The sequence below is a fragment of the Lithobates pipiens genome, unplaced genomic scaffold, assembly GCF_037356315.1.
Source record: "Lithobates pipiens isolate NorthernLeopardFrog02 unplaced genomic scaffold, aLitPip1_a1.2 Scaffold_1, whole genome shotgun sequence".
NCBI lineage: Eukaryota > Metazoa > Chordata > Amphibia > Anura > Ranidae > Lithobates > Lithobates pipiens.
The window spans coordinates 5,427,040-5,454,941 of record NW_027507685.1 but is presented as its reverse complement, the minus strand read 5'-3'; the positions used below and the strand labels follow the sequence as shown (position 1 = coordinate 5,454,941).

At 43.5% G+C, this 27,902-nt stretch overlaps 1 protein-coding gene across 3 annotated transcripts in view; it reads left to right on the top strand.

Moving 5' to 3' along the window:
• The window catches only part of ARHGEF9 (Cdc42 guanine nucleotide exchange factor 9), a 659,595-nt gene that overhangs the window by 467,113 nt on the left and 164,580 nt on the right, over window positions 1–27,902 (top strand). For all 3 annotated transcript variants that reach the window (XM_077475005.1, XM_077475175.1, XM_077475090.1), the window contains one exon: window positions 7,133–7,324. In XM_077475005.1, coding sequence (XP_077331131.1) covers window positions 7,133–7,324 — 192 coding nt within the window. The remainder of the gene's footprint in view (window positions 1–7,132; window positions 7,325–27,902) is intronic.

Below are 27,902 nucleotides of genomic sequence, written 5' to 3'. Positions count from 1 at the left end.
GCCCACACTGCACTGCATACTTCTCCCGGGTAAACAAATTTTAAGCACACAGATGCAGTGCAGCCCTATGAGAGCTCCCCGGAGGACACTGCAGGCTTGTCTGCCAGCCCCCCTCATCCCCGTCATACACAGATGATGAAAGGTCTTTCTGGGAGATATGCTGATCGCCCGTCCAGCACACTGGATGGAGCCCAGGCCAACATGGATGAGTCTCTCGCAGTCCCGAGCGGAGTAGCTCACAGTCACGCCCAGTCCCTGTGTTATGTACATCATAGGGCGGGACTGTGAGCCGAGCCGAGCCGAGCACACTTGGCTATGTATCTCTGTGGGGCCCCCTATTGGGCGGGGCCCATGGGCTTGAGCCCAGTCAAGTCCAATGGTAAGTCCTGCTCTGATTACAGTATGTAAAAAAAAAGGGTCTACCGAGTTGACCTTTCCTAAGGTTTAGGAAAGACAAAATCTGCATGGAAAAGGTCCCTGTAAGAATTAATACAAATTCGGCTGTAATCACAAAGTGAAAAATACTCAGGTCTGTATGTGGTGGTGAGAATATCTCTCCTCCGCAGAGAGTGCTTATCAGCTGCAGTATTCTGGTCCCAGCGGCCTGCGCTCTTCATCCACTTATGATGAACGCAGTCTGACAGCTAGCTTTTTTTTTTTTTTTTTTTTTTCATTTTACAGTAGTGCCATGGCTACTGTTTCTCCGGTCCTGCAACATCAGGATATCGTTATTTTCAGCATCCTACCTGGCCCAGGTATAAGCTATGCCAATCTTTGCTTGCTAATTGAGGAACAAATATTATTATTTTTTATATACCTATAAGATTACTTAATTATTTATTTATTTTTTTATAGGTATTTTTTTTTAAATTGTTTTTAACATTTTCCTTTCTACATATAGCTTACAAGTATTTATATTAGACTTGTGCACAAAGGAAAATTTCGTTTAGTTTCGGTTCGTTGTCATTCGTAAAATACATCATTTCGTTCTGTTATATCCGTTATGTTACGTTAATACGTTTTTCGGATAATTTGTTATTATTCGTAGAGTGTCTAATTCATTAGTTCGTATTCATTGAAATTCACTATTTATGTATGTATAGACATTCGTGATAATGATTCGTAGTTTGGAAAGTCGTTTGTTTATTGAATCTTTTAACACACACAATGACAACGTCTCTTCTCATCGGCTCAAATACAATACAACACCCTTCTAACTCAGTTCTCAGGAATGTCACTTTGCCAGTAATCCATCCTCCGGTACAAAATTAATTAGATGATTGGACTATAAGATTTACTTTGAGCTGACCTTTTGTTTCATTAGATCTTTAAAGAATTATCGAATTCATTCGTTATATTTCTTTCGTATTCGTTGTTATTGGTTATTTTTTTATTCGGACATTCGGATGCATCCAAATGTCCGAAAGATGCAAAATTCAGCCGAATTTTGATTCGTTACGAAACGAATTGCACAAGCCTAATTTATATGTATAGAACATGCGTATTTGCTGCATAGTAGTGTTGCACAATGTTTTCACCATGCCTATCATTTCACTGAAAGTCTGTCAAACAGGGGCTGTCTGACCAGGAAGAATACAGGCTCTATAAATGAATCAACTCCAATGCTCCCAGTTGTCAGACGCCATGGGGTTGATTTACTAAAACCTGGAGAGTGCAAAATCTGGTGCAGTTGTGCACGGTAGCCAATCAGCTTCTAACTTCAGCTTCTTTAATTAAATTGTTTGTTACCCCAACACTTCATATTCCTCATATCTGCCTGATGTACTTGTATGAGAAAGTATCCTGTTCTCTTTGTATTGATTCCTTTATGTGAAATCCCTGGTGTTCCTGCTAGCCCCCTTTCCTATTAATAACTGACCACACTAAGCAGGACAGCACACTGTAGCATAGCTCCCAACTGTCCTCGATTTTGAGGGACTGTCCCTGATTTGGAGCAATGTTCCTCTGTCCCTCTTCCCCCTCATTTGTCCCTCATTTTGGTCTGATCCATTTCTTTGTAGAAGAAAATGCAATTTTTATCTTTCAAAAGGTGTTTCCCAGTGCTAAACCTTTCATCCAGTTTCTTTTTTTTTTAAATTCTTTATTTATTTAATTTTTTTTTTTATACACAAAATATAAAACATAAACCATAGTATGCGAGGAAAAAACATCCTAAACCTTGAGCCTTGAGGGGATTCCCCTTTTAATACCCCTTTCTGAACTAGCAGGGAGCAGGGAGGGGGGAAGATCCCCCTTTCCCCGCCCTGTCTTCTCCTTTCCCCTCCAGGCTGATAAAAATATAATACTTCTTTCTCCTTGTTCAATCCCCCCCCCCTGATTCCTTTATTTCCCCCCTCCCATTCCCCCCTCATCCCCCTCCCCCCCCCATCCTATAGCCCTACTGCCTCGCTATATTTCTTCGTTAATTTGAATGATTTCCATTGTTCCCATTTCTTTCGGAATTTCTTTTTTCCACTCTCCTCATCTTCTTCCCATCCCTCCATTCTATACATATCGTCTACTCTTTCTATCCATTCCCTCAGTTTTGGAGCTCCTACCTGCTTCCAATTTTTTGGGATCAGACTTTTTGCCGCGTTTATTAAATGACCTATGAGGGCCTCTTTATACTTTTGGGTTGGGGTATCTGTACCATGGAAAAGACATGCCCAAGGGTTTTCTGGTACCTGAGTTCCTGTTATTATTTTTATCAGATCTAATATTTCTCTCCAGAACTTTCTAATTTTTGGGCATTCCCACCAAATGTGTGCCGCGTTCCCTTGTTGTCCACACCCTCTCCAGCAATTCCCAATTCATCCAGTTTCTAAATTGCTGCATTTGTACATTTTAAAAGCCAATATATAGGAATAGTAGTGGTAAAAAAAAAGCCCTTGTGGATTTAATTACCCTTTTTTTGTTAATTCTCCTTTAACCCCCCCTGACGGTCTTCCCGAGTCTGGCTGGATCCAGGAGGACGTTTACTTACCTTCTCCCCCGGATCCAGCGATGTCCCCCCGCTGTACGAGCGAGCCGTGTCTCGCTCGATCTATCACGGAGCCGATCTCTGTTCCCTGCGAGCGTTGTGACGCACGGGGACGGAGATCGGCGCCAAATCCAAAAAGTGAAACACACAGTATACATACAGTATAATGTAATCTTACAGAATACATTGCTGTATGTAATTATTTCACATCCCCTTTGTCCCTAGTGGTCTGTCCAGTGCCCTGCATGCAGTTTTATATTATAAAAACTGTTCTTTCTGCCTGGAAACTGGAGATTGTCCATAGCAACCAAAACTGTCCCTTTACATCAAAAGTGGTTTTAGACCAGCTAGAAAATAGCGATAATAAATTGGAATCACTCGCAGAATTGAGCGATAACGATTTGTGGGGAGATCCGTCATCAAATATTGAAAAGTAATGACAGTGACAATTCTGCAACTGAGCAAATTTCAGTGTTTTTGATTTGATTACATTATTGAATAATTTTTATTATTGTTATATTATTATTTGGTACAATTATTTATAGTTATTTATTATATTATAATTTATGATTTCATTTTTCAAACTTTATTATACCCGGGATGTCTGCTAGACTCTGGTTTGGACAGATTTAAGAGAGTTATTCCTAAGAATTACAGGACTACAATATAAAACGCCAAATTTTCATGCAAAATAATTGTACCGCTTTTAGCACCTAAAATCCGAAATAATCGTACCGCCAGGCAGGTTAATTGGGTTGTGGCAGGGAGGCGTGTTCCTATGCCTGCATACATTTGCTAGTAGGTGTCCCTCATTCCCATCTCAAAATGTTGGGAGGTATGCCGTGGTCAGTTCTCCTCTAATGATCAGACTTTTCCTGACACACCCCCACTGCACAGCCATTCACTGGGAATCTCAGTGTGCTGCTGCTTCTCCTCCCCCAGCTCTTATGCATCTGAGAAAAGAGGGAGTGTGATCAGTTATAAAAAAAAAGGGAAGAACGGTATTTATAATGTTTTTATTATCTTTACAAAAATGTTTTGACTTTCATTTCTATTTTAAACTGAATGGGTTGTTTTACAAGGTGATTGGTAGTGTTTTTTCGCATTTTTAGTGTGTTTTAGCAAAACTACACTCCCACAAAAGCTTATGGCTCTAAAACGCTGATGAGCACAGAATAGCCGTTTTTTTTAGCTTTTTTCACTGTTTTTAAATTTTTATCAGAGTTAGAGCATTTTTACAGCAGAAAAACTTCTCTTGAAACTCATTAGTTCTGGGGTTTTTTCTTTCCACCCTGAAAATGTCCTTGCCAAAAACACTGATGACAGCCTATGTGTGTATGGACACATAGGATAACATGCTGGGGAGTTTACCCTCCCTGGCGGTATGATTATTTCTGATTTTTGGTGCTGAAAGCAGTACAATTATTTTGCATGGAAATTTGGCATTTTATATCGTAGGCCTGTAATTCTTAGAAATAACTCACTTAAATCTGTCCAAACCACAATAGACATCCCGGGTATAATAAAGTTTGAAAAATGTATCATAAATTATAATATAATAAATAACTATAAATAATTATAACAAATAATAATATAATAATAATACAAATTATTCAATAATGTAATCAAATCAAAAACACTGAAATTTAGATTTAGTGTTTGATGACGGATCTCCCCACAAATCGCTATCGCTCAATTCTGCAAGTGATTCTAATTTATTATTGCTGTTTTCTAGTTGGTCTAAAACCACTTTTGACATGAAGGGACACTTTTTGGTTGCTATGGATGATCTCCAAATTCCAAGCAAAAAAACAGTATTTATAATATAAAAGTGCATGCAGGGCACTGAACAGACCACTAGGGACAAAGGGGATGTGTATTTTTTTTTATACAGTACTGTAATCTGTAAGATTACAGTGTACTGTATATATTCTGTGTTTTTACTTTTTTTAAATTGGCGCCGTCCTCCGTCCCTGTGCGTCACAACGCTCGCAGGGAACGGAGCCCGGCGGAACTTGGCACTGCGTGAATCGAGCGGAGGACGGCTCGCACACACAGCTGGGAGACATTGCAGGAGGTAAGTAACTTTCCCTGGATCCTGCGATGCAGCCCCAAGTCTGGCTCGGGGTTACCGCTAATGGTACTGCAATTCCACCCCGAGCCAGACTCGGGAATACCGCCAGGGGAGTTAATGGCTGCAGAAAAAAATGCCTGAAGCCAAAAATAGCAACTGTAAAAATGTCAAGTGTGCATGAGGCCTAAGCTTTGACAAAAATCCTGGAAGCTGACTGGTTGCTATGCACAACTTCACCAGAATGTGTGTGCATCGGTTTTAGTAAATCTCCCCCATTGAGTCACTAAATAATTTGATAGCACACATAGGGAGTTCTGACTTTGCTTCAACTTCACTTGTTGCCTGCTTGTTGGTGGTTAGTGGCTCAGGAAGGATTAAAGCCAGGAAATCAGAATTTTTCGAAAGTAAGTCATTTTAGTCTAAATGTTTCTTTGGCTACAAGTTTCCTTTAATTAGCGCTTCACTGGGCAATCCAGATGTGACGTTTGTTGACCCCATGTCTTGTGGTTTGGCACGACACTGGAAAATCATTGTGTGTGTTTTGAGTGGGTTTGGCAGGAATGTGCGGCAGAAATTGGCTTACTCTGTGTTTGAAGAAAAGGATTGATTGTTCCCTCCTTGAGCTGAGACTACTGAATATTCAGACCTTCCCATTAAGAACGTTCCAACCATCTAGAGTGTTGAATTAATAGTAGAAGATGGTGCAGTATTTGCAAAGCCATGAAACATGTAAGAAGCAGCTCATTATTTTGGGAGAAGAATATGGTCTGTAAAGTGACCTCTTGTGTTTATTCATAAGGATTTCAAAAAAAATTAAGTTTTTTTTTTTTTTTAAATAAAAGGCTGCAACTTCGCTGTATATAGAGATATTAAATTAGAGTAAAAAGAAGAAGCTCTACAAGGAACACAAAACTCCAAAAGTGAATAGTCCCGGTGTATTTTGTTTAATTGTTGACTTTAATTATGTTGATCCACATGTAGAAAACCTGAGTTAGGACAATGCGAGTGTTACCAAGAACAACAAATAGTAGCTTTAAGCAAAATGCTATACTTTTTATCTTTTCAACTTTTTGTGTATCGGTTTCAGTATTTTTTTGTTCCCTCCTGTTGGTTTTATTATCAGTTTGCATTGAACTTTTCATAATGCAGACTTTGACCAGGTAGGTGTTCGCCTGCTCTCTGCTCTTATGTTTGGCAGTGGCACATATGCATAGCTCCCAACTGTCCCTGATTTGGAGGGACTGTCCCTCATTTGGAGCCAAGTCCCTTTGTCCCTCTTTCCTCCTCATTTGTCCTTCATTTTGGTCTGATCTATATAGTTGCATATAAAATGCACTTTTTATCTTTCAAGAAATGTTTCCCAGTGCTAAACTTTTTATCCAATTTCTAAATGGCTGCATTTGTAAATGGCAAAAGACAATCTAAAGGAATAGTAATGGTAAAAAAGGACTTGTGAGATCTTTTTTTTTTTGTATAATTCTCTTTTAATGGGGTGTTGTATGGGGTATCTCCTATGCCTACATACTTTTGCAAATAGGTGTCCCTCATTCCCATCTCAAAAAGTTGGGAGGTATGCATATGGCTAGTGTTGGAGCATGGGGCAACCAGTGCAGTAATATGCACAGCCATACACATAAGTTAATCTTCAAAGGCTGTAATACTTATTCTGCAACACAGTTTATATTGTACTTGGTAACTTTGATTCAGAGGTTGACCTAGGCAAAATGTATACAGTACATCGTGCTTTGCTAGTGACCATCACAAGAATATATATATTTTTTTATACATACAAAATAATACTTGTAATAATATATGTAAATTTGGAATTTAGATGTCATATATACACAGTATACTTGCACATACAGACACACAAACATGCAAACCGCGCAAAACATTTTTAAATATAAATATATATATATATATATATATATATATATATATGAGAGAGAGAGAATCTATACCCAGATATATACTGTATACACATATACTGTAGTTAGATAGCAGATGTTGCTAGTCTTGAAGATTTTCGATTCAGGTTCAAATATTTTCTTTCTAAAACATTTTGGTTTGTTTTTCAGCTTTGGGTAAATCAGGAAGATGGAGTGGAGGAGGGCCCCAGCGAAGTGCAAAATGGGCATTTGGACCCAAGTTCCGACTGCCTATGTATTGGCAGAACCCTCCAGAACCGGGATCAGATGAGAGCCAATGTCATCAATGAAATCATGAGCACAGAAAGACATTACATCAAACACTTGAAAGATATATGTGAGGTAAGAGAAAAATGAACCATTTCGTCTTATAAGGGTGCTCTATTTGTCAATGATTGCCAGACCCTAGAAAGTGCACCGGGAGAGAGAAGAACAGGAGGGGAAGACTACACAGAGACTAGGGGGGGATTTTGAGTTTACTTATTATACCCATTCAGGATTAATTGGGTACTCTGGTGAAAGCCAAGTATGGGTACAGTCACTGGAATCATACAACCAGCAGTGTCTTGTGGCTGTTTATTTTAAAGCATGGGGCTATCCTGATTAAATTACCTGGTCCACTAACACAGTACATACAATTCTAAAACACTGTTAAAAAGCAAAATCAGTTTAAGGCTAAGTTCACACGAATGCAATCTGTGTGCATTTCCCATGCCAAATTCAAATCTCACTGCCCTTGTGATCCACTGCGGGTGTCTTTACAATCTTAACGACACCATACATGCAGGTCACAAACGCAGTGCATTTACCAGCACCAAATTGGCCCGGATCACATGGTATAAAAGGACCAGTGATCTGGTTGCAGTGCAATTCCAAAATTGAATGGGTTCAAATTGCACTGCACTGAATCACATGTGAACTGAACAGGAATATGATGCGGTTCCTGTGTGACTCACATGAGGTTCATAGTGTTAACCAAGGCTAAAGTAGATGATTAGGGCAGATAGTGAGGCTCAAGGGCAGAATAGATAGATGGGTGTAGATGGGTAGGCATGATAGACAGTAGATAAATGGAGAGATTTAATAAAGTTAATCCAAATCTCACACAGACAACAACTTAACAGTGGTTTGCACTTGAATGGAAGGGGGTCTGTTGTGCTGGGGGAGAGGTTTATGGGAAGGCTGGAGGAGTATTTAAACTAGGATTGAGGGGGGAGGGTGAACTAGAATTACATCGGGCAGACAGGTCAGTTAGGGGCCAGACATTAATGGAGGGTGGAATGGGGATAGATGGGGGAGGGTTATGGCAGGTGGCAAGAAAGTTCTCATGTTGCAAACAACCATTGGAAACGATAGTGCCATTTGTACTACTAAAAATGAGTTTGGTTGGAGGCTCTGGTGCATGAGGAGAGCTACGATGTAATCGGTATTGCTGAAACTTGGCTTCAATCCTCACATGACTGGGCTATTAATATTCCTGGCTATGCACTCTTTCAGAGAGAAAAGGTAAAACGGAAAGGTGGCAGGGTCTGTCTCTATGTGAGAAGTGATCTCAAAGCAAGTGTGTAAGAGGACCTGATTGATGGAGAGTGTGATGAGTCCGAAGCATTATGGGTGGAATTACATATAGATGTGCGTAGTTCAAACTTAATCATTGGAGTTTTGTTATAAACCACCCAGTGTTAATGAGGGGGTGGAAACTCAGCTCCTTGCACAGATGGAAATGGCTGCAAGGGCTGGGACCGTGATAATAATGGGGGATTATAACTACTCAGAAATTGACTGGAGTAATGTTATTGCTGGGACAGTTAAAGGGCAAAAATTTATAAATCTATTACAGGACAATTTTATGGTCCGGTTTATTGAGGCCCCAACTTGGACCTGGTAATCTCAAACCATGCAGAGCTTATTACTAATGTTCAGATAAAGGAACACCTGGGTAGCATTGATCATAACATGATTTCTTTTAATGTTAGCTATAAACAAGAAATACATGCGGGAAAGATAAAAACACTTAACTTCAAGAGAGCAAATTTTCCAAGGATGAGGGCTGCTCGCCAGGATTTAGACTGGGAGGGAATATTGGCACCAATAAACACAGAACAGAAATGGGAATTCTTCAAAAAGACTGTTTGGGACCTCACTGCAAAGTATATTCCCATGGGCAATAAGTTTAAAAGGCTAAAAATAAAACCTATGTGGCTCACCGTCAAAGTTAAAAAAGCTTTAAAACAATAAGAAAAGAGCTTTTAAAAAATATAAAAAAGGAAAGGAACATTAGTGTCATTTAAATGTTACAAAGAATTTAAAAGAATATGTAAAAAGGAAATCAAGGCTACAAAAATTCAAAACAAACGACAGATTGCAAAAGATAGTAGGACAAACCCCAAAAAAATCTTCAAATATATTAATAGTAAAAAGCTCAGGTCTCAGCTTGTAGGCCCCTTTACAAAAAAATCTGGAGTGGGTGACTGGGGACAAAGAGAAGGGTAACTTATTAAATACTTTCTTCAGCTCTGTGTATGCAAAAAAAAAGGGGGGGGGGAGCTCATGTCCATAATGGAGGTGGTATTGACACAGCCCCGAATGATCCACAATGGCTCAAAAGTGATATGGTCCAGGAATATTTAGACAGAATAACGGTGGATAAAGCACCTGGACCTGATGGCATCCACACATGGATCCTAAAAGAATTGAGCTCTATAATTTTCAAAGCCATTGTATCTAATTTTTAGGGACTCATCAATGACGGGAATAGTACCACTGGATTGGCGCAGGACCAATGTGGTGCCTATATTTAAAAAGAGATCAAAGTCTTTACCAAGTAACTATAGACCAGTTAGTTTAACCTTTTTAGTTGGGAAGATACTGGAGCGTTTAATAAAAGACCACATAGACGAGTTCTTGCTGGAAAAAAAAAAAATTAAGCAATAGACAGCACGGACTCATGAAATACAGAAGTTGTCAGACATACCTGATTTCTTTTTATGAGGAGGTAAGTAAAACCTTGGACAGAGGGATGGTGGTGGACGTGGTATACTTGGATTTTGCAAAAGCGTTCGATACAGTTCCGCATACACGGCTCATGTGTAAGGTAAAGTCTACAGGTTTGGAAATATCAGTTTGTAAATGGACAGAAAACTGGCTAAAAGACAGAATTCAGAGAGTCGTGGTTAATGATTCTTACTCTGAATGGTCTAAGGTTATCAGTGGTGTACCCCAAGGTTCAGTGCTGGGACCCTTACTTTTTAATAACTTTATAAATGGTATTGGGTCTGGGATCAAAAGTAAAATTTCTGTCTTTGCAGATGACACCAAGCTATGCAGTAGAATAACGTCCTTACAGGATGTCTCCAATTGACAAGCCAGCCTCAATGCACTAATGTCTAATTGGGCGACTGTGGCAGATGAGGTTTAATTATTATTATTATTATTATACATTATTTAATATAGCGCCAACAGTTTGCGCAGCGCTTTACAACATGAGGGTAGACAGTACACTTACCATACAAATCAATACAGGAGGGACTAGAGGGCCCTGCTTGTTAGAGCTTACAATATAGAAGATTTAATGTTGAGAAATGTAAAGTTATGCACTTGGGGGCTAAGAATATGCATGCATCATACATGCTAGGGGGAGTACAACTGGGGGAAACTGTAGTCGAGAAGGATCTGAAGGTTTTGGTAGCTCATAAGCTCAATAATAACATGCAATGCCAAGCTGCGGCTCCCAAAGAGAGCAAAGTCCATTCTTGTATTAACCCCCCTGGCGGTATTCCCGAGTCTGGCTCGGGGTGGAATTTTTATACCAAAAGCGGTAACCCCGAGCCAGATTCAGGACCGCATCGCTGGATCCAGGAGGACGCTTACTTACCTTCTCCCCTGGATCCAGCATTGTCTCCCCGCTGTACTAGTGGCTCGTCCTCCGCTCGATTCATCACATCGCCGATCTCCGTGCCCTGCGAGCGTTGCGACGCACGGGGACGGAGATCGGTGCCAAATTCAAAAGTGAAACACACAGTATACATACAGTATAATGTAATCTTACAGATTACATTGCTGTATGTAATTATTTCCCATCCCCTTTGTCCCTAGTGTTCTGCCCAGTGCCCTGCATGCAGTTTTATATTATAAAACTGTTCTTTATGCCTGGAAACTGGAGATTGTCCATAGCAACCAAAACTGTCCCTTTACATCAAAAATGATTTTAGACCAGCTAGAAAACAGCGATAATAAATTGGAATCATTTGCAGAATTGTGCGATAGCGATTTGTGGGGAGATTCGTCATCAAATACTGAAAAGTAATGACAGTGACAATTCTGCAACTGAGCAAATTTCAGTGTTTTTGATTTGATTACATTATTGAATAATTTTTATTATTGTTATATTATTATTTGGTACAATTATTTATAATTATTTATTATATTATAATTTATGATTTCATTTTTCAAACTTTATCATACTCGGGATGTCTGCTAGACTCTGGTTTGAACAGATTTAAGTGAGTTATTCCTAAGAATTACAGGACTACAATATAAAACGCCAAATTTTCATGCAAAATAATTGTACCACTTTTAGCACCTAAAATCCGAATAATTGTACCGCCAGGGAGGTTAAGAGTGAGTGACTTGTATAGTGCTACCTATGCAAACTGAATCGCCTCAGGGCGCTGTCTTGCCACCAGAGTCCATCTGCAGCTTTTTGCACGGTCCTTACCCTGTAAGGTCCCGACATGCTTACAAACACATACAACATTGACATACACATTTTTTTTTAGACAAGGTCTAATTAACCTACCAGCATGTCTTTGGAGTGTGGGAGGAAACCGGAGTACCCAGAGGAAACCCACGCAGGCACAGGGAGAACATGCAAACTCCAGGCAGATGGTGTCGTGGTCAGGATTTGAACCAGCGACCCTATTCCTGCTAGGTGAAAGTGCTAACCACTACACCACTGTGCTGCTCTAAGAGAGGTATGGACGAGAGAGAGAGAGAGAGAGAGAGAGAGAGAGAGAGAGAGGAGAGAGAGAGAGAGAGAGAGAGAGAGAGAGAGAGAGAGAGAGAGAGAGAGAGAGAGAGAGAGAGAGAGAGAGAGAGAGAGAGAGAGAGAGAGAGAGAGAGAGAGAGAGAGAGAGAGAGAGAGAGAGAGAGAGAGAGAGAGAGAGAGAGAGAGAGAGAGAGAGAGAGAGAGAGAGAGAGAGAGAGAGAGAGAGAGAGAGAGAGAGAGAGAGAGAGAGAGATACAGTAATTTTTCCCCTGTTCAAATCATTAATAAGACCTCATCTGGAATATGCAGTTCAGTTTTGGGCATCAGTTCTCAAAAAGGATATCGGGGAACTGGAGAAAATGCAGAGAAGAGCAACCAAACTGATAAGAGGCATAGAGGAGCTCAGCTATGAGGAAAGATTAGAGGAACTAAGTTGAGTTGTCAGACAAACCTGATTTCTTTTATTGAAGAGGGGTTGCGGTGGATGTGGTGAGGTATGAGGAAAGATTAGAGGAACTGAATTTATTCACTCCTGAGAAGAGGAGAGTAAGGGGGGGATATGATCAACATGTTCAAATATAAATGGGGTCCATATAGTGAACTTGGTGTTGAGTTATTCTCTTTACGGTCAACACAGAGGACAAGGGGCACTCTTTACATCTAGAGGAAAAGAGATTTCATCTTCAAATACGGAAAGGTTTTTTCACAGTAAGAGCTGTGAAAATGTGGAATAGACTCCCTGCAGAGGTGGTTCTGGCCAACTCAGTAGATTGCTTTAAGAAAGGCTGGTTACTTTTCTAAATGTACATAATATAACTGGGTACTAACATTTACAATTGGGTATATTGGATTGTACGATATTTTTTTTTTATTTTTTATTTTTTTATGGTTGAACTGGATGGACTTGTGTCTTTTTTCAACCTGACTAACTATGTAACTATGTAACAGCTATTCGGTATCATAAATAAATTCAATACCGCAATATCTGCACTTAGAAAGGATTGTTGCAAATGTGGCCTTCACAGATCAAGTATACAGAATGATTATACATTTGAGGACAAGTATTAATAAAACCAAACAAATAACATAGTACAGGCAAAATCAGGCTCACTTCTGCATAGAAACCAATGAGCTTCTAACCTTGGCTTGTTCAATTCAGCTTTGCTAATAAAACCTCAAAGCTCATTGGTTTCTATGGAGAAGTGAGCCTGATTTTGCACTCTCCAGCTTTAGTAAATAACCCATTGTGTACATAAAAGTGGGCTATGACTGTAGTCAGTAAATTGTCTGCTGTGACTCAAGCAATTTGTGTTCAATACAATGGGGTTTATTTACTAAACCGGGGGGAGTGCAAAATCCGTTGCAGCTCTGCATGGAAACCTATCAACTTCCAAGTTTTGTTTTATCAAAGCTTTAAAGGGGTTGTAAAGGTAAATGTTTTTTCACCTTAATGCATTCTATGCATTAAGGTGAAAAAACATCTCACACTGCCGGCGCCCCCAGTCACCCCCGTTTTACTTACCTGACCCCTCGAAAATCCCGCGCTCGCCCCTGCTCAGCCTGGCTGCTGATTGGCTGGAGTGGATGTATTGAAAGCAGCGCAGCTATTGGCTCGCGCTGCTGTCAGTCACATCCAATGACGCAGTGTGCCGGGGGGGCGGGGCCATGTGATACAGCGAGCGGCTATAGCCGCCGGCTGTATCATGGGAGCGCGCCCACAAGTGCTTCTCACCATGTGAGGGAGCTCGCATGAAAGTGAGAAGTACCTGCGGGAAGAAGCAGAGACCGCCGCCGAGGGACCCCAGAAGAGCAGCTTCGGGGCCACTCTGTGCAAAACGAGCTGCACAGTGGAGGTAAGTATAACATGTTTGTTATTTAAAAAAATAAAAAAAATTTACTTTACAATCCCTTTAAGTTGAACTATTCTCACCTTGAATCCAGTGATGCTCCGTCCCCAGAACTTCCCACCGGCTGCTGATTTTGTCAACCATGCTTTACTGCCCCCCCCCAACTGCAAGTATGAATGAGACCCTGAACTGATTATTTCAGCCCAACTGATATTCTTTATTTACCCATATCAGCAAGATGTTAGCATAGCTTTAGACTGATGTTTGAGTAAAGGGTAACTGCATTAAGTCAGTGTTATCTGACTTACGTTTTCGTTTTTTTCTTTCTTTTGCCAGGTCTCATGTTTTTTTATTACAAAGGTTTGGCCGTCTCTGGCCTCTTTCTGTCTTCTTTTTGAATATATATATATATATATATATATATATATATATCTTTAGTCCTTTTTCTTAACCTTTGGGATCACGTCATTCACGACTTAAAATATAATGAGCTCAGCCCTTCTTGGAATAAGTACACTAAATCCCGACAGACTTAAACTGTGAAGCCTTCCTATTAGGTTGCTTAAAACTGGCCCAGTTTCTGCTGATAAGGCAAATTCAATCAAATTAAAGTGGGATCTTTGATGCTTGTTTGCTTTGCAAGTCCCCCGAGACCTTGTGCTCAATTTGAAGGTACTTTGTTGATTTGTGAAAAAGGTTTAACACAGGAATAGCTAAGAGATGTATCTTGATTATATAATACTTCAAATAAATACATCTAGGTTCACCACAAATTTACAAACAACTTTTATATATCGAGCACCCAGGTTAAACCACCAAAACTGTGAGGACCTTTGCTAGGGTGGGGTATCACATGATTGCTGAATATGTATCCTGCCACCCACAACATTCAGTTCTTTGCTGCATCTACCTTGGCTATTTTCAAACACTGTGGAACCTGCTCTCAGTGGCGTAGCGTGGGTTGTCAGCACCCGTGCAAGGCAAGTAATTTGTGCCCCCCCAACCCATGGACCACCCTTATCACACCCCCAGATACCCCTATCCTGATCAAGCCCCCCAGATACCTCCCACTCTGATCACACCCCCCAGATACCCACACTATAATCACACCTCCCAGATACCCCCACTTTGATCACACCCAACCCTGATTACACCCCCCCATACCTCCCACCTGATTACATGCTCAAAAGCCCCCCTCATTGTAAAAACACCCCCAGATACCCCCTCCCTTAAATTCCTCCACTCAGATCACAGCCTCACCCTCAGCCCCCCCCCCCCCCCCTCTGATCTCACCCCCAGATTTTCTCCACTTTGATTACACCCCCAGATCCCCCACCAGATCCCTCCACTCTGATCACATCCCCAGATCCCCTTCCTTTATCCCTCCACCCTGATCACAACTCCAGATCCCTCTCCTATGTCCCTCCAATCTGACAACACGTCCAGATCCCTCCACTTTGATCGCACCTCCAGATACCCCACCAGATCTCTCCATTTTGATCACAAGGCAGCTGCCTGTCTGTGTGTGTTAATCTGTTATTAGGGAACTTGATTATGTGCACCTTTTGTCTTTAATATGTTTCTCTCTTTATTTTTAGTGAGATGATTGAAATATATAAATGGTTGTTTCTATTTCATAAAGAGGAGGTATCATTTGTATTTTTTTAGGTGTTATGTAGTCATGATGCCACCCCTGGTTCCTCCCATAATAACATTTTTGTTCCAATTTAATTTGTGGTTTTAAACAGCATCTCTATTACAGCTATCATCTATGCTTTTACTTTGTTACCTAAGCAACATACCAGGCAAACTAATAAACCTAGAAGAGCGAAGAGGGGTGGTTTAAGTATCTTACAAAAATTATTCAAATGCCGCGTACACACGACCGGACTTTCCGGCAGACTAGGTCTGACGGAATCAGTCCGTCGGACAATCCGATCATGTGTGACTAATCCGATCGTTTTTCATTAAAAAAATCAGATGGACCTAGAAATAGAACATGTTTCAAATCTGTCCGACGGACTCAATTCCTATCGTGAAAACCGTTCGTCTGTATGCTTGTCCGACAAACCAAATACGATGCAAAGGAAGCTATTGGCTACTGGCTATTGGAATTCCTTTTTTAGTCTCGTCTTACTTCATCACGTTCAAAATGAACGGACTTTCGAACGGACTTAGTCCGTTTGTGTGTGACCAAGTCCGTTAGTTCGGAAAGTCCATCGGGAAGACCGCCAGACCTAGTCTGCTGGAAAGTCCGGTCATGTGTACGTGGCATTAGAGGGCTTTGTTTGTTGGCTCCTGCCATTCCAAACCTGGATATTGACCTGAACTAAGACAGATTGGAGGAATAACATCTCTTTGTTAAACTGGAAACATTTTGAATCATACTCTGGATAAAGCCTATATCAGACTGAAAGAATTATATGTTTGTTAAGATGGAAAAGGTTTGGAATCTGTGACCAGCCCAAGGGAACCCTGACTTGTAGGAATTTATGTATATATACATTCAGTTGTATCCGACTCATGGTGATTCTATGGGCCAGCTCTCTGAGCACCATGTCTGATACATTCCTTCGATTTTTCGTGAAACTTTTTTTAAGTAGGATGCCAGGTCTTTTCTTTACCCTCCCTAATTGCTCAGGCTTTGGACTAGCATGCAGAATGTGACAACACAAGTGCATAGCCATTTTTTAAACATATATTAGGGCCAATTGAGCTACCAGCATGTCCTTGGAGCTTGGCAGGAAGCTGGAGTACCTGGAGGAAATCTAACTAGACTGGTAATGCTTAAACATGTTTCCAAGATTTTTTTTTTTTATGTGTTTCAATGTTTTTATTGATTATTATTGATAAAACAAAGATTGCATGTTACATACACATAGTAAAACATAAATCTGAATATCATTGTAATTATGAAATACAGAATTTGAAAATAAAGCAACAATATGAATTGATATTTGGCATAAGATAGAAATGCATAGATCAATAAAAAAAATTAAACAAAAAAAAAAAACACGCTTGTAAATATCTATCATATAGATGAAATTACTCCATGCTGGATAAAATCGATTTAAACAACACATGCGTATATATGGAGTCGTTTCCAAGATTTTTAAGCTGCATCTACAAGATACATAAAAATAAAAAAATGTTGTAAACCTCCACACATGCCTTTGCTCAAACTCCTTGGAAAAGCTTCAAACAACTATTGGGTCCACCAACCTTGGCAAATCTCCTGGGCTGGATGGCCTGACCCTATCATACTGCAAGATGTTACATAGTAATTGAGGTTGAATAAATACATCAGTCCATTCAGTTTAACATGTGTAGGTTTATGAGTGTGTATGTATTTATGTCTCTAGCATTTCCCATATCCCTGTATATTGTGTTTGCTAAGATGTCCATTCAAGAGTTTTTTTAAATTATCAACACTTCCTCCTGACACCATCAATTGTGCAAGGGAATTCCACATCCTAATCACTCTAATGGTAAAGAACACCCTGGTTTATGGTTAAACTGTATTTTGTCCAACTCCTTTGAGTGGCCATATGTCTTCTTAAGCAAGCTGAGATGGAATTGTTTTTTCCCTATGCTAAAATCGCCCTTTATATATTTGTGTATTGCAGTCATATCTCCTCTCAGGTGTCTCTTCTCCAGGGAGAATAAGTTTAATGCTTGTAGTAGTTCCTCGTAACTGAGATCCTCTAGTCCCCTTATTAGCTTTGTTGCCCTTCTCTGGACTCTCTCAAGTTTCAACACATACTTCCTGGGGACTGGTGACCAGAACTGGACATCATACTCAAGATGTGACCAGACCAGTTTTGTAATTGGAAAAACTATAGTCTTATTTCTTGAGTAAATACCCTTTTTAATGCATGCTAATAGTCTGCTAACGTTGCTTGCTGCAGCTTGGAATTGCATGCTATTGCAAAGCCTGTGATTCCATCTTAGATTCCCTCAGAGGTTCTCCTCTGTGCTTCCATCCTAGATTCCCTCAGAGGTTCTCCTCTGTGCTTCCATCCTATATTCCCCCAGAGGTTCTTCCTGTAGTGTGCAACCTGCATTCATATTTTTAGTCCCCAAGTGCATTAATTTACATTTATCAATATTGAACCTCTTTTGTCATGCAGTTGCTCACCCCTTTATTTTATCGAAAGTCTTCCTGTAGTTATATCTTGTTGGCAGTTTTTTACAATTGGCAGCACGGAGTAAAAGCCTCTTTTTCTTTTTTATAAATACCGGTACCGTCTTGTCTATTATACCCCTCCTTTTCCTTAGTAAAAGCCAAGAAGAATATATTTAACTTCCCCTTGTCTTAGTCACTTATGACCAAACTCCCCTGACTATTTATGAGATCAATATGCTCTGGCTTTGCCTTTTTTTTTTTTTTATTTAAATACTCTTTATTGAAAAAAAAAATTTTTTACATGAGACATAATTATGGAAAATTATCATATAAGACAACAAAGAATACAAATTCTTCCATCATAAAATTTACCAAAAAACGCAGGCGTAATCGTACACCCCATGCTAATTATCCCTGACCCGCCTGCTAGGCTTCCCCCCCCCCCCCCAAAGGCCCATTCTTCGAACACGTGCTACCGGCTCCGGCGAGACCAGTTCGGGCTGGCCGGCTAGGAAGATGGCAGATCTCTTCGGGGACAGGAATGGAGAACATCAACAGGTTCTCGAACCACACCAAGCCCAGACCGAGTAAATACTCGCTAAGTCTTATCATCCACTATCTCATCCAGGGGGTAACCAATATCTCTCAACCATGGATTTCATAACGCCCTAAATTTTTTTAAATTATTTTGTCTAATAAACATTGCTCGTTCACACCAAATTGTGGAATTTATGGCGTTTACCCATGCTTGTAGTACTGGGGGACTCTTTGCCTGCCAGTTCAGCGCAATTAGACGTCTGGCCTGATATAAGCACCTTAGTATGGATGTCTTTGTTACAGCAGATATTCTACCCCCTTCCATAATCCCTAATAGACAAGTCTTAGCTTCTGGTTTCAAGGTGGTGTTAAAAGTCCTATTAATTCTATGTACAATTTCTATCCAATACTGATACAATTTTGGGCACTTCCATACCATATGGAGAAGATCCCCTAATGCCCCACATCTGGGGCAATTACCATTAGATTTTCTACTTATTTTCCAAATTTTTTTAGGGGTATAGTATGCCCTGTATATAAGGAGCTTATGGGACATACGCTGTGATGGGGAGATAGATACCAGGTTCCCCTGTGCTAGGGTCTGATCCCATTGTTCATGCTTAAGTGGTCCCAAATCTGCCACCCATCCCCTTCTACTCTTCTCAGGGCCCTCTCCTTTCAACACTTTATCCTTGAGTTTTGTATATAGCCTAGAAATCTGGCCCTTTGTTTGCCTTCGATCGAGAAATTCCTGAAGTAGGGGGGTCTTTATCCTCTCAATGGTAAGTGTACGATACTGTGCTTGTATCCCATGTCTCACTTGCAAGTATATGTAGAACGTTCTATTAGAAATACCAAATTCCTGCCGAAGGGCTTCAAAGGATTTCATAAGGTTCCCCTGGTAAAGATGCACTAACCTAGTGATCCCCCTTCTCTCCCACTCTAGTGGCCTACCAATACTGTTTAATTCAGCCAGGTCTCCGTTATTCCATAAGGGTGTATACTCAGTTACTCCCTCATTGTCACGTACCTGGTGGTGGGAGCCCGGAGTGCAGGGAGCGGCCTCTCGTAAGCCTCTGGCTCGAGACCCCCTGGGAGTGGGAACAGGGGTTCTGGAGGGCAGAGGGCACAAGTGCCAAGTCCGTGTAGGTGGGCCTGGTCCAGGAACTGGCGTCAGACAGCAGTGGATGAAGACAGGTGACTCTGGAACGGCTGGAGGTCAGCAGCTGGCAGCAAGCAGGTGGGCACACCGGAAGGGCTGACAGGCAGGCGGCAGGCAGCGGTGGTCACAGAACACGGACTGGAACAGCAGGCAGAAGCGGGGTAAACACAAGCTGGGTCGTCAACGGGCTGGCAGCAGAGGTACCGAAGGAGAAGGCAGAAGAATAGTCAGGAGGTCCGAAGGTCAGGGCTGGCAGCAGGCAGGATAATCAGGAACAAGCCGAAGTAGATCAGAGACAGGAACAATCAGGTAATCAGAGGCAACTCTCAGGAACGCTGTAGACAGGACAGCAACGGGCCACTAGAATGAATCACTTAAGAAGCCTTCTGGGCGCCAAGGACGGTCGCACGGCACGTCCATTCGCGCCCACGTCAAACCGTGCAACCGACCGTGACCCCGCGCACCCGCGTGCGCACGTTTGCAACCCTGCGCACCCGCGTGCGCCCGATCGTACCTGCTCGCACCCGCGTGCGTCCGTTCGCGCTAACGCGCGCCCGGGAAGACCTATTAGCGCTCAACGGACCAACATTGTGGGTAAGTCTTCCACGGGCTGCTGGGACTCGGGACCGACCATGACATTGCCCCCCCCCAAGGGGCAGCCTCCGGATGCCCAATTGGGCCATTTTACCAGGATGGGCCCTTCTGAAGGCGAGAATCAATCTTCTGGCATGAATGTTGGATTCAGGTTCCCAAGAATTCTCTTCAGGTCCGTACCCTTTCCACTTTACCAGGAATTGGACTTGATTCCGTCTACGCCTGCAGTCCAAGATAGACTCCACCTCGTACTCGACTTCACCGTCGACGACCACAGGTTCAGGTGGGACAATCCTCCGACTGACGAAGGGGTCCGGAACGGCTGGCTTGAGTAACGCCACATGGAATACGGGGTGAATCCGGAATGACTCAGGCAATTTCAGCTCAAAAGCTACATCGTTAATCTTCTTTACAATTGGGAAGGGACCCACAAACCTTGGCCCCAACTTCTTAGTAGGGCAGGCCATCTTTAGGTTCAATGTGGAGAGCCACACCTGGTCCCCAACCTTGAGTTCAAGCTCCCCCCTTCTCCTCCTGTCAAAAACTTCTTTATTATGTCTTTGGGTCTTTGCCATGGTCTCCTGCAGAGGCTTGTTATTGGCACTAAAGAAGTCGATATTCTCCTGGACTGCTGGTACCGGGCTTTCAGGCAGGTCTTGGGACAAGAATGAGGGGTGGAAGCCGTAATTGGCGAAGAATGGAGACTGACTAGTGGCAGAGTGGATGGAGTTGTTATAGGCGAACTCCGCTAACGGGAGCAAGGAAGTCCAGTTGTCCTGGGAAAAGGACGAGAAGCAGCGTAAGTATTGCTCCAGCGTCTGGTTCGTCCGTTCTGTTTGCCCATTGGTCTGTGGGTGGTAGGCAGACGAAAGACAGAGATCAATCTTCAAAGCCCTGCAGAGTGCTCTCCAAAACTTGGACGTGAACTGCACACCCCGATCCGAGATAATGTTTGCGGGGACACCGTGCAGCCTCACGATCTCTTTAATAAAAACCTCAGCGGTCTCTGCAGCGGACGGGGTGCCCTTCATCGGCAGGAAGTGGGCCATCTTGGTTAGCCTATCCACCACCACGAAGATTGTGGAGTAGCCTTCTGATGGAGGAAGCTCTACGATGAAATCCATCGAAATCATTCGCCAAGGCCTCTCTGGAACAGGTAATGGTTTCATCAGACCCCAGGCCCTGGACTTGCTGCTTTTATTACGGATGCAAATGGCACAAGCCTCCACATACCTCTTGCAGTCGGATCTCAGCTGGGGCCACCAAAAGGTGCGCTGGACCAACTCGGTGGTCTTGAGGGCGCCGAAATGGCCGGCCAACGGGTGGTCATGACATGCACTGAGGACTGGCACCCGAGCCTCCTGGGGGACAAAAATTTTGTCTTCATGCCAGAGAAGTTCATCTTGGGTCAGAAGTGTGACATTAGGTGGAGGAGTGGCACCAACGGAGACTTGCTTAATCAGGGACAACAAATCGGCCTGAAGAAGAAGAAAGTTCCCTGAGGCCAGGATGGTATCCGGATGTGGAGAGATCTCTGGCTCATTGTACATTCGGGACAGGGCGTCCGGTTTGGTGTTCTTGGAACCCGGACGATAAGTTATGTGGAACAGAAACCTGGAAAAGAAAAGAGCCCATCTGGCCTGGCGTGGCTTCAACCTCTTGGCGGACTTCAAGTATTCCAGGTTTCTGTGATCCGTGTAGATGAGGATTGGATGCGTAGCTCCCTCCAGTAGGTAACGCCATTCCTCGAGGGCCGCTTTAATGGCCAATAGCTCTCGATCTCCGACATCATAATTTGCCTCAGCTTCAGTTAGCTTGCGGGAGAAGAATGCTACTGGGTGCAAGCGGGCCCTAGGCCCATGTCTCTGGGAGAGAATCGCCCCAACCGCGATCTCAGAGGCATCAACTTCTAAGATATAGGGCCGGGTTGGATCAGGATGTTTGAGGATGGAAGCCGACACAAATAAGTCCTTCAGGGTAGAGAAGGCTTCCTGAGCCTCTGGAGACCATTGAAACTTCAGACTCTGCCTGGTCAGTCTGGTGTTGGGGGCTATAATAGTAGAAAACCCCTTAATAAATTTCCTATAGAAATTTGCGAATCCCACGAAACGCTGGACCCCTACTGTCAGTGGGAGCGGGCCAATCTCGGATAGCGGAGACCTTCTGAGGGTCCATCTCGATGCCATCTACAGAAATTACCAGCCCCAGGAATTGAATACTTGATTGCTCAAAGGTACATTTCTCCGGCTTGGCGTATAACCCATGCAGACGAAGTCGGGATAGTACCTTCCTGACATGCTCCCGGTGTTCTGCCAGAGAAGAGGAGAAGATCAGGATGTCGTCCAAGTAGGTAATGACGAACAGGTCTAGGTAGTCCCTGAAAATATCATTGATAAAGTGCTGGAACGTGGCGGGAGCGTTACATAAACCGAAGGGCATGACAAGGTACTCGAAGTGCCCGAAGCGAGTACGAAAGGCAGTCTTCCACTCGTCGCCATCACGGATGCGGACCAGATTGTAAGCCCCCCGGAGATCTAGTTTTGAAAATACTGCCGCTGACCCCAGTCTCTGAAAAAGCTCCGGCACGAGTGGTAGGGGATAACGGTTCTTAATCGTTATTTTATTAAGGGCCCGGTAGTCAACGCAGGGGCGCAGGGTCTGGTCTTTTTTTTCTACGAAAAAGATCCCTGCTCCCGCCGGTGAAGTGGAGGGACGAATAAATCCCTTCCTGAGATTATCGTCCAGGTAGGACTTCAAGGTCACCAACTCAGTCTCTGATAGCGGAAAGATCCTCCCAAAGGGAATTTCTGCCCCAGGAAGTAATTCAATGGGACAGTCGTATGGCCTGTGAGGGGGTAAGGTCTCTGCACCCTTTTTGCTAAACACGTCTAGGTAATCATGGTAGGCAGCAGGTACAACTTGGCGGGTTTCTTCGTCAACTTCCAGACAGAGCAAAGAAGAAGAAGAGGCAGTTGGAGGCAGTAAGGTGATGGAAATCTCAGCTCCCCGGTGGTCCAGTCAACAAGGGGGTTATGTGCCCTCAGCCAGGGCATGCCGAGAATGATAGGGAAGAGAGGAGAAGTGATAATGTCCAGACAGAGTAATTCTTGATGGGTTCCGGCAATAGTGGTTAACAGGGGCTGAGTCTGCTGGGTAACAGGTCCGGACTTGAGGGCGGAACCATCGGCCAGATGTATAGAAAGTCCCCTTGCCCTGGGCCGAAGTGGGATGTTATGTTTAGAGGCAAAGGTTAGGTCCATAAAGCCACTGCAAGCACCCGAGTCAATAATGGCGTTGGTCTGGACGTTCCCTCCTGGTAGCTGCAAGGAAATGGACACAGTCAAATGGGAGGCAGCACTAGGACAGTCTAATGTAAGGGCAGGAGAAACGAAGAGGGACTTACGGAGCTTAGCAGGGCAATTGCGCACGAAGTGTCCAGACCCACCACAGTAGAGGCAGAGATTTCCTTCCCGGCGGCGTTGGCGTTCTTCAGGCGTTAAGGAAGGCCGGAGTAAACCCAGCTGCATGGGCTCAGGGAGGTCTTGACTAGTCGTGGTGACAGCAGGAGGGGTGAGATGAGGAGAGCTGGGGACTCGAGGAAGCATCCATACCGGACGAGAAGTGGTTGAAGACCGCTCCAGGCGGCGTTCTCTCAGCCGTCTGTCTATTTGGATTGCCAGTTCCACTAAGGCTTCTAGAGTCTCTGGAATGCCCACTCGGGCGAGCTCGTCCTTCAACGGTTCCGATAGGCCCATCCGGAACTGATAACGTAATGCCGCATTATTCCAGTCCGTGTCAGAGCTCCAGCGTCGGAACTCCGACACGTAGTCCTCTACAGGCCGGCGACCTTGCTGCAGCGAATGCAGGGCTGCTTCAGCGGTGGCGGTTAGCTGTGGGTCTTCGTACAACCGCGACATGGCCTGGAAGAAGATGTCCAAGGTTTCAAGGGAATGATCCTTCTTTTCAAGTAGACGGTGGGCCCAAGACTGAGGTTCACCGGTTAGCAAAGAGATCACGTAGCCCACCTTGGTGGCCTCGAGGGAGAAGGTCCTCGGCTGTAGAGCAAAGAACAGTTCACATGAGTTCCGAAAAGACCGGAATTTCCCTCGATCTCCGGAAAATCTCTCGGGTGTAGGCACCCTGGGTTCGGGTGGCAGCATCACTACAGCAGGAGTAGCAGAAGATCCAGAAGAAGCAGGAGAGGAGGTGGACAGGGCCTGGACCCGTTCCTCCAGTTGACTGTAACCCTCCTGTAAACTCTTCACTGCTTGAGTGAGGCCTGCGAGATGGTGGCAAAGTTCGTCCATTGGAGACGCTCCCTGCGTGGGCTCGGACATGGCTGTCCTATACTGTCACGTACCTGGTGGTGGGAGCCCGGAGTGCAGGGAGTGGCCTCTTGTAAGCCTCTGGCTCGAGACCCCCTGGGAGTGGGAACAGGGGTTCTGGAGGGCAGAGGGCACAAGTGCCAAGTCCGTGTAGGTGGGCCTGGTCCAGGAACTGGCGTCAGACAGCAGTGGATGAAGACAGGTGACTCTGGAACGGCTGGAGGTCAGCAGCTGGCAGCAAGCAGGTGGGCACACCGGAAGGGCTGACAGGCAGGCGGCAGGCAGCGGTGGTCACAGAACACAGACTGGAACAGCAGGCAGAAGCGGGGTAAACACAAGCCGGGTCGTCAACGGGCTGGCAGCAGAGGTACCGAAGGAGAAGGCAGAAGAATAGTCAGGAGGTCCGAAGGTCAGGGCTGGCAGCAGGCAGGATAATCAGGAACAAGCCGAAGTAGATCAGAGACAGGAACAATCAGGTAATCAGAGGCAACTCTCAGGAACGCTGTAGACAGGACAGCAACGGGCCACTAGAATGAATCACTTAAGAAGCCTTCTGGGCGCCGAGGACGGTCGCACGGCACGTCCGTTCGCGCCCACGTCAAACCGTGCAACCGACCGTGACCCCGCGCACCCGCGTGCGCACGTTTGCAACCCTGCGCACCCGCGTGCGCCCGATCGTACCTGCTCGCACCCGCGTGCGTCCGTTCGCGCTAACGCGCGCCCGGGAAGACCTATTAGCGCTCAACGGACCAACATTGTGGGTAAGTCTTCCACGGGCTGCTGGGACTCGGGACCGACCATGACACTCATAGTCCAGGAGTTGCTTGGCTATCTGCCATACTTTCCTCGCCAGTACATTAGTAGGACATTTACAAGCAAATGAGTTGGCCTCCAAAACTTCAGCTAATGTTTTATGGTATGCTTTGTCGATCATCAATTTATGGTTTGGGCAACCACCTCCTTCAAGCCCAGCCCCAGTAAAATGCTGGAGCTGGGCTGACAGAAATTATGTTCTTGGATGTGGTATCGCTACTCCTCCCTTTTCTGCAGAAAGCTGCAACGTCTGCAAACGAACGCGAGGCTGTCTCTTCCTCCATATTAGCTCACGGATCAGCACCTCCAATCTGGTAAACCACTTCTGGTTAATCCAGATTGGGGAATTATGAAGAATATATAGGATCTGTGGCTGCCAAATCATTTTTACTAAGTTGCAGCGGCCTGCCACAGACAGGGGAAGGCGACACCAGTTATCAACCTTTTGCTTCAGCTTCGCCAGAGCCCTGAGGCACCCGACTCACAACTTCAGAGCATTCCTGTAAACAGGTTTTCTATCGAGGTACATACACTATCGCCAATACCAGCCAACCTTATTTTGTAAATTAAGCCTTTATGGGTAGTGTATCAGATGCTTTGGTGAAATCTAGATACACCTTGTCCACAGGCCTTCCTCTATCCAGATTACTGCTTACCCCCTCATAGAATGTTAAAAGGTTGGTCTAGCAAAAAGTAACCCCTAATAAATCCACACTGGTTACTAATAATGATACTATTCTTATCAGAACATTCTTGCATATAGTCCCTGATCATTCTCTCCAATAGTTTACATACTATTGATGTTAAGCTGTAATCTGTAGTTACCATGTATGTACTTTTTTGAATATTGATATCATAGTAGCTTTTTACCAGTCACCTGTTACCATTCTGGTGAGTAAGCTTTCCTTATAAATTAGGAATAATGGTCTAGCAATAACCTGGCTAAGTTCATGAGGACTCTCGAGTGTAAGCCATCTGGTCCTGGTGATTTTTTTCACATTTCATTTTTCCAGTCTTTTTTGAACACTGGCTTCAGTTAGCCATAAGGAAACATTCCATGCTGTGTTCATAATAGTACCATCTTATAAAACCTAAGGCCGCGTACACACGCGGGGACTGTTCGCCCAACTTTGTCCGCTGAACAGTGTTTCGGCGGACAGTCCGCTCGTGTGTGGGCTTTCAGCGGACAGTTTCAGCGAACAGTCCGATGAACAAGGTTTTTCGGAAATTCCGAAAAACTGTCCGCTGAAACTTTGTTTCAGCGAACAGTCCCCTCGTGTGTAGGCTTGTTCGTCAAACTAAGTTCCGCGCATGCTCAGAAAGGATTTACACGCCGAAAGTTATAATGCAGTGTATAGGACGTCGTATTTTTCGTCCCGTCGTACGTGCCGTTCACGTCATCGCGCACGGTTTCAGCAAACTGTTCGTTCGTCGTGTGTGGCCATGTCCGTCCATGCTAATTTTGAGCGGACTGTTTGCTGAAACTGTTTGACGGACAAAGTTGGACGAACAGTCCCCGCGTGTGTACGCGGCCTAATACATCATGAGGGGTCCCTATGTTTTGTGAGTCTGGAGGACGTGGCGAGGCCGATTTCTTAAAGAGGCCACATGCTCTTATTTCTGTGCAAGGATTTATATACCAAAACCCACCATCTTTGATTGTATGAGGAGGAGTATTATTGACATCTTTGGCAGAAAGTGATCAGGAGTGTTCCCCAAAGGGGAAGGCGCTTATGACCTGTGTTATACAGGTCCATCTCTGGAGGTGAGCATGTAGGCACGGCAGATAGCAGGATTCATCAAACAGTGAATAGGAAGTTATATTGGAACTCGTGTGAAGAATTTATAGAACTGTATATTTATTTTGTTTATTTACAACTTTTTGAATAGGACATTTTTTACGGAACATTGAAATTAATATTGAGCTTGGTTATATACCAACTGCATTTAATATTGTGGCCATATGGAGAATAATAATTCTAGATCTTTTAGTTTATGACACATTTGTTTATTATATTGACTTTTGATTGTTTTCTTTTGGTTTGGAGGAGGCACAACATATTTATTTTTTATAATATTGTTGTCATTGTGGGAACACGGATTTATGTTTGCAGCTGTTCATTAGGTTTATTTCGTTATTTGAAATATTGGTTTGACACATTTTGTCTGGTTTGAAGTTTAATAAGTAGATTTTTACAATTGGCAGCACGGAGTAAAAGCCTCTTTTTTTTTTTTTTATAAATACCATCTTGTCTATTATACTCCTCCTTTTCCTTAGTAAAAGCCAAGAAGAATATATTTAACTTCCCCTTGTCTTAGTCACTTATGACCAAATTCCCCTGACTATCCTTTATGAGACTAATATGCTCTGGCTTTGCCTTTTTACTATTAATACAGTATATTTAAAACAATGTTTGGGATCCTTTTTTACATTTCTCCGCTATGTAGCTTAATGTTAATTCCCCAACTAGCCCCTCATTTTTTTAAAGCCCTCAACTCTCTAACTCAACACTTATGGTTCTCTGTAGA